The sequence below is a fragment of the Sinocyclocheilus anshuiensis genome, unplaced genomic scaffold (assembly GCF_001515605.1).
Source record: "Sinocyclocheilus anshuiensis isolate Anshui unplaced genomic scaffold, SAMN03320099.WGS_v1.1 scaffold1453, whole genome shotgun sequence".
Lineage (NCBI taxonomy): Eukaryota > Metazoa > Chordata > Actinopteri > Cypriniformes > Cyprinidae > Sinocyclocheilus > Sinocyclocheilus anshuiensis.
Genome location: NW_015549558.1, coordinates 188,152 through 195,460, shown reverse-complemented (window position 1 = coordinate 195,460; position 7,309 = coordinate 188,152). Strand labels below are relative to the sequence as shown.

The 7,309-nt window shown below is 35.9% G+C and overlaps 1 protein-coding gene and 2 non-coding genes across 3 annotated transcripts in view; 2 read left to right on the top strand and 1 right to left on the bottom strand.

The window, feature by feature from the left end:
- Positions 1–2,706: 2,706 nt before the first annotated feature.
- Positions 2,707–2,780, top strand: trnan-guu (transfer RNA asparagine (anticodon GUU)). Its single transcript has one exon. It is a non-coding gene; the product is annotated as a tRNA-Asn (tRNA).
- Positions 2,781–4,562: 1,782 nt separating this feature from the next.
- trnan-guu (transfer RNA asparagine (anticodon GUU)) lies at positions 4,563–4,636 on the top strand. Its single transcript has one exon. It is a non-coding gene; the product is annotated as a tRNA-Asn (tRNA).
- A 930-nt stretch (positions 4,637–5,566) lies between these two features.
- LOC107656984 (MORC family CW-type zinc finger protein 2A-like) overlaps positions 5,567–7,309 on the bottom strand; it is a 5,276-nt gene continuing 3,533 nt past the window's right edge. Inside the window, exons 2-6 of the mRNA XM_016444956.1 lie at positions 6,599–6,659; positions 6,375–6,534; positions 6,093–6,269; positions 5,916–6,009; positions 5,567–5,797 (exon numbers count right to left, since the gene is read on the bottom strand). Coding sequence (XP_016300442.1) covers positions 5,603–5,797; positions 5,916–6,009; positions 6,093–6,269; positions 6,375–6,534; positions 6,599–6,659 — 687 coding nt within the window. The 3' untranslated portion in view covers positions 5,567–5,602. The remainder of the gene's footprint in view (positions 5,798–5,915; positions 6,010–6,092; positions 6,270–6,374; positions 6,535–6,598; positions 6,660–7,309) is intronic.

The window sequence follows — 7,309 nt, the reverse complement described above, 5'->3', positions numbered from 1 at the left end:
TTTTTTAGAAATAGCCTTTGTGCACAGCCAGCCTTGTACTCTTCTAGGTTAAAAAAACTGTCATCCATAAAATGCGTTGCACAAATTCGAACATCTGGGTTGTGCTGTTCTGTTGTAAATAAATCTTAACCAATGATTCCTATTTGCATCTACTTCCGGAAGGCCAAATAAAGTGCTTTTGCTTTCGCACTGAAACACACAGTGTCTCCCTGACATGGCTGCATCAACATTACTGCTGTTCCTGAAACCACGCCTTCTTTCTTTGCGTGCACATTTGGGCGGCATTATGCTAATATTTCCACATAGTGACGTAGATATGTGAGGGCGTGTTAGAACGAGCCGTTTTAGGTAGGTGTGGCTGACTCTTAACTTTTATAAAGAATATCTCTTTGGATTTGAGACTTTAGTCTTTGCAACTTTACAGATCTTATTTATGCACCAAGAGCTTGTAACACTCCAAAGAGAAAGGAACACTTGAAATCGCATCATATGACCCCTTTAAATGTTCAGTGTTGTAATTTGTCAATGTTTAAATCGACATAAACTTGAAAGTTGTGCAAAGTCATAAGACTGCTTACTGAATGTACTTAAAATTTTTGTAAAATAAAAATATTCTGCGTTGTTTTGTTCTAAAACACGTTTTCATTCTGGATTTATAACTGCTGTAGAAAATGATCAAAAGCCAAGTATAATGCATTCTTGCATCAAATGACAATAAATAATGTTATTTATAAAAACAATGTTTTTTCGGTTTGTTTTGTTTTTATTGATAAAAAGTTAACACAAAATATGATCAATTAAACAGGAGAAGCATTACCCATTTCAAACATAAAATAATAGAATATTTCAGGGGATGCAAAATATATTGTCATATCTTTTTGTTTTGTTTGCAGAAAAGTTTAAAATCATACTATACACAGCCGAACGGGAGTGGGTGGGATATGATTGTGCATATTTTTGCTTTATAAATAATTTTTTTAAAGGGGTGTTTAATGAGTTAATTTTGTAGCCAATGGCATCACGTTTTTCAGGTAGAGGCGGCCAATCAGACGACGCCTCCTCGCAACCGTTATATTAGAAAGCTCTAGATGAGCAGCTAGTGACAAAAATGAACATTTACATTTGCGAACTCTACAAAGCAGGAGGTAATTAATGAGGTAAGACGATTCTTGTATCATAACTATGTGGGGGAAAAACCCAATCGATTCTTACAGTAATGTTGCTGCGGAGTTGTGTGACGAGAACTAACGTGTGAGAGATAACCTTCCTGCTTCACAATTAACGTTAGGCCTAATGGTTGTATGACTAAAATAGCCCAGTATACCGTGTAACAAGTCATAATAGAGCATATCAGTGAACGTTGTTATTAATGTAGACTATTAATATTCGATTGTAATGGCGGCCCAGCAAGGACAGTAAAATTTTGTAACTGCGGCCCAGCACGGACAATAAAATCTGCGGAAATAAACCAATAACTTTATGGTGCCATGAAAACGTTCTGCATGTCGTGAGGATGTACGTTCAATGAGGTTTGGAAGCTGTTTTGATAAGTGTAAACAGCATGAAACAAAATACAGGAATACATTCTCTGTGTGCGGTTATCGTTTATTTTTAAAGCAGTGTTAAAAAAAAAGTTTGCTCAAACTTTTAAAGCAGCATTTTGTAATTTGTTTGCCACAATGATAATGTTTGCCCGAAATGATAATGGCTAAAGGGAATTGCGAAATAATGACCGTTTTCCAACAGGTTTTCCAAACACTGCCGAGTCCGACGCTTTTTTAAACAAACCACATTTTGCCTCCGCACTGACCCCACTGGTTGAGGCAAGAGCCACTGCCAACGGCTTTGTTTCGGTTATCGTTATCGAGAGTGTAAGAGTTGTTTTGACAAATATTACTAACATTATTTGTGCTGCATAGTAAGACCATCAATTTAACAAGACATAAAAATGTGGCTTATTCTTGTCTTTATCAGCTCAAACTAAATTATAAAAACAAGATGTGATTATTTTAATCACTTATTAAACTGAATTAAACTGAAAGACGTTTACATTAACTTTAAATCAGTCGTTATACATTGCAAATAATTGCAAATCCTGTCGTTACTGTTCAGATAATGCTAACCCATGTGTATTTCAGCAGTTCATTCATCATTGTTGTTAATGTCACGTCTCCGCGTGGCATGTTACATGTACTGTTCAGATAAGTAGTGCTAAAAAGTAGTTATTTTTATTAGCGTTATAGATACGTTATGTGTATATCTATAACGCTAATAAAAATAACTACTTTTTAGCACTACTTATCTGAACAGTACATGTAACATGCCACGCGGAGACGTGACATTAACAACAATGATGAATGAACTGCTGAAATACACATTTGGGTTCTGTGAAATTAATCGAACTTTCCAACGTTTGGCAAGAAATCTTCTTAAGATGGTGTGCTTGGAAAGTACATACAACCAGTACTCGCTGTGGATATGATGAGCCATGTTTTTTTTAAATGGAAAATAAAAACTTGTTCACTATGTTTGTTTATAGGTAATAACCATAGCCATTTGTGAACTACCTAAATTGGCAAGCCAGACTCCTGCTAGAAGATGTGGTATGTATGGATTCAAGGTATGTAATTCACAATTTCAGAAGTCAGTTTCCTGGTGGATAAAATGATGGTACTTATTGAGGAATCATTCCAGCTGGAGACACAAGTCTCTGTGGCGCAATCGGTTAGCGCGTTCGGCTGTTAACCGAAAGGTTGGTGGTTCGAGCCCACCCAGGGACGGAAAGCTTTTGTTTTGATGCTTTTATTTTGAGTAATTAATCTTGCATTAACACAGCAACACATGCGCCTTATGGTGGTTCAATAGCGATGTCTGTGTCCAGTACCGTCGCACAGGCTGTGCCAAGTGTGCGACCGCACAGGGCCTCGCTCCTGGCCTGCATTTTATACCGTTTTTGTCTCATTTTTTTACTGTTTTTCCACCCATTTTGTCCTTTGAAAGACTAAAATAGTCATAGCTGATAGACAGTTTAAGACTGTGTGTATAAGAATGAGTAAAGCTGTTTGTTGTTAGGATGACAAAAAGTTTTAAAAGTTAAACTTTTAGGCTGGTCTGCCTCAGTGTCAAAATGATTGAGATGGCCAATCAAATCAAAGAAGGCGGGTCTTACTGTCACTGTCACAACGCAACGAGAGTTTGTGGAAAGATGTACAAGTAGTACTGTATTAGAAATCTGTTTTATGATAGAAATGTTCAGCGACCGACAGTAATAGACTATCTAGTGAAGCAAACTACGTAACTTTTTATGAAATTTCGCCGTTTTGAATTGAAAATATGCGATCATGATTCATGTAAATCATAAATGAACATGGCAAAAGACGTTTGCGTTTTCGACTATTAGACATACGAATAAGAGTGAATGTGCACATTTTAAAATAAAATATTATTTTCAAATAGTGTAAATTGATTACTGCTTCATATGAAGAGTTCAGATGCAAAAGCCTCTTAAGTGCCGTTTGAAATTTTCTTCTAAAATGAGCATTTTTATCAGGCTCCTATGTTTATGTTTATGTGCGTGTTAAAGTTGCGTTCGTTATTATAGCACGCCCCCCCCCCACACACACAAAATTGCTGAGGGCTTCGCACAGGGCCTTGCACCCCCCTTGCGACGGCCCTGTCTGTCATTTAATGAATGCAATCACAAAGGTCTGCAGTCTTAGTCGCTTTCTAAAAGCATATCTTCCATTATTCTGTAAGGAATATTGATTTCAGTTTATACTTAAGCACGTTTACCCTTAAAGACAGATCATAAAAAACATTGAACACAAAGCCTAATTAAGATTTACACTTCATCTGTAGTACACAGTGTACAGTACACAATTATGTATCGATAGTATGTATGTTGGGCAGTTAGGCGGTCATGCAGCATGCATTAGGCATGACATGCAGTTAAAAAAATGCATCAAAATATTTGGTTAAGAATTCATGTTAAAAATGTAGCACTGCACTAGTGGAGTGACTTTACTCTGCACACATTATTAAAGAGCGACATCTAGTGTCAAGCTCAGAGTGTAACTACTCTCTGAGTACAGCTACTGCTATTTATTAGAATTAATATGGGCATTTATTATAATGAAATATTTATTGTTTTATTCTTAATAACAAAAAACATTACAAAATTTTAATGGTTTATAAGACTTTCATTTTTTTTTATAAATTTTTTTTTATATCGCGTTGATATGACTAATAGTCTGCAGTTACTGGCAGCTGTAACTTGCTGTTAAATAAAACAAGACCTCTGAGAAGTACAAGAAATAATATGAAAACATGCACTAAGCCATTTAATATTGCCTAATAGTTGCTTTTGAATGAATTCACGATTTCCAGTGTTACATATTGACAGCAGTCCCATAAAGGTCTGTGGATAGGCAATACCTTTAGGTAAACCTCAAAATTGCCTTTGTGGCAATACCTTCATAATGTGTGATTTATATTCTATTCAAACGTTCAGATAGAAAACAGGTTTCTTCTTAATGAAACATTCCAGTTGTAGTAGGCACAGGGTCTCTGTGGCGCAATCGGTTAGCGCGTTCGGCTGTTAACCGAAAGGTTGGTGGTTCGAGCCCACCCAGGGACGTTCAGTTTTTATTTTTTTAATTTTTTCGGGGGTTTTTTTGTAATTAATGTGAACGTTATATAGACGCTGCAGAAGTAGCAACCTAATGAAGTATGCATTTAAATGTTCATATAGGGCTGGACGATATGGGCAAAATTTATATCATGATATATTTCTTAATTTCGGTCGATTACGATATAATTCTGATATCGATATGAACACTTTTTTAAAAAAGCCTCATAAAAACTGCCAAGAACACCCACAGCAGATGTCCGTACCTACAAACTTATAAAAAGTTAATTTGCCAAGTCTATGAAACCTCTTCCTATAAAACTATTTAATTTTTTAGAAGAAAAAAAAAACAGCACAAATAAATTAATGTTCACCTTTTATTTGTATTTAGCCTTCATACAAACAAGAAATGTGAAATCACTGTCAAATAAACATCTCAGACTCGCCTTATTAATTATTAATATCTTTAACTTCAAACTATAAGCTAACATACCAGTCAAAAGTTTTTGAACAGTAAGATTTTTAAAGTTTTTTAAAGAATTCTCTTTTGCTCACCAAGCCTGCATTTATTTGATCCAAAATACAGCAAAAACAGTAACATTTTGAAATATTTTTTACAATTTAAAATAACTGTTCTCTATTTGGAAATAGAAAACCTTCAGAAATCATTCTAATATGCTGATTTGCTGATTATCAATATTTAAAACAGTTGAGTAAATTTTTTTTCAGGATTCTTTGATGAATAGAAATATACAAAGATCAGCATTTTTCTGGAAAAAAAGCTTTTGTAACATTATATACTATACCATTCAAAAGCTTTTCAGCTTTCAAAAGGAGAAATTATAGAAATTAATACTTTTATTTAGCAAGGATCCTTTAAATTGATCAATTTAAGTAAAAAATTCGAATTTAGTTTTTCAGCCATTTTGACAGCCCTAGTGTGAATGCAGTAAAGTGAGTGAGTGTGTGTGTGTTTCAGACCTCCTGGACTTTCTGCAGAAGAGCGACGATGTTGGTTCTGAGTTTGCGGAGTTTCTCCTCAGATTCCCGAAGTTTGGTTTCTGCCCCGCTGCTCTTCTCCTCCACGGCTCGTGCCCGCGACTCCGCCCGAGTTTGGTAGGAATTACACAGACTCTGCAGTCCGGCCTCATACTGCTGGAAATACTCTTTCTGCAATTCACAATTAATAATTAATGCAGTTCAATTAATATGTGTAAGCACTCAAACAATTTAGAATTGATATATCTTTGAAGGCTTCCGTGTCGCAGCAAAGATGGTCCGTACTCACGATGGGAAAGGCCACGAGGTCCTCCGCACTCATAGTGTTCACAGAATCTTTAGGGATTCGGAAATCCGGAGGGAAGAAATACCGTATCAGCGTCCTGTGCCAAACAAACATGAACGGAAGGTTAAAATACACACAAAATGCACATATTATTATCAGCAGAAGAGACCACAAACACACCTCATCATGGTCACAAGGCCTTCTGTGGTCTCTCTGCTCGGCCCGCTCTGAGTCGTGTCAGGCTCAGCAGCGGTGGGCGGAGTTACAGACCGTGCTGGACCCTGATTGGTGTCTGGACTTCGGGACTCTGGAGAGGCAGGACGCATAAGACGGACGTCATCGCTGCCCTTAAACACCCTGAAAACAATCAAACACAAATTAAACATTTGCTGTATACAAAACATTTTGAGGTTGCAATGAAACAGAACAGATCTGTTTATTTGTATGTGTTTGTGCATGTACCAGCGGTCTCTTGGAGTGTTCATGGGAACATAGTCGAACTTGACCTTCCAGCGTATGTTCTCCTTTCCCGTCTCTACTGCGGTTACACGACCCGTGAACCAATCACCGTTCACCTTCGCCTCCACCTGAATTCCTTTATCTACGACACCATTTATTAGATCTATAAATCATACCACACGGTTGGATACATCCTTTTATAAAGCGCAACAATATGCATGTTTTACCTTTCTGTGCATTTTTTATCGCATCTTTCTTCAGATCTTCATTAGTGCTATTTGTGATAACCTGACAGAGAAATTAAAATCAATTAAAACTGCATTAAAGGAATAGTTCACCAAAAAATAAAATTTGCTGAATATGTACTTAAACTCAAGCCACCCAAGATTAGGGCTGGACGATATGGCCAAAATTTATATCACAATATATTTCTTAATTTCGGTCGATACGATAGAATTCCGATATCGATATGAACACGATTAAAAAAAGCCTCAGAAAAACTGCCAAGAATGCTCACAACAGATGTCTGTACCTACACACTTCTGAAAAAAGAATTTGCCAAGTCTATGAAACCTCCTCCTATAAAACTATATAATATTTTAGAAACACAAATAAAACAAATAAATGAATGTTCACCTTTTATTTGTATTTAGCCTTCATACAAACAAGAAATGTGTCAAATAAACCAAATAATCGTCTCAGACTCACCTAATTAATATTAATATCTTTAACTTCAAACTAGGCTAACATACACTACCAGTAAAAAGTTTTTGAACGGTAAGATTTTTAATGTTTTTAAAGAATTCGCTTCTGCTCACCAAGCCTGCATTTATTTGATCCAAAATACAGCAAAAACAGTAACAATTTGAAATATTTTTACTATTTAAAATAACTGTTTTCTATTTGAAAATATTTTAAAATGTAATTTATTCCTGTGA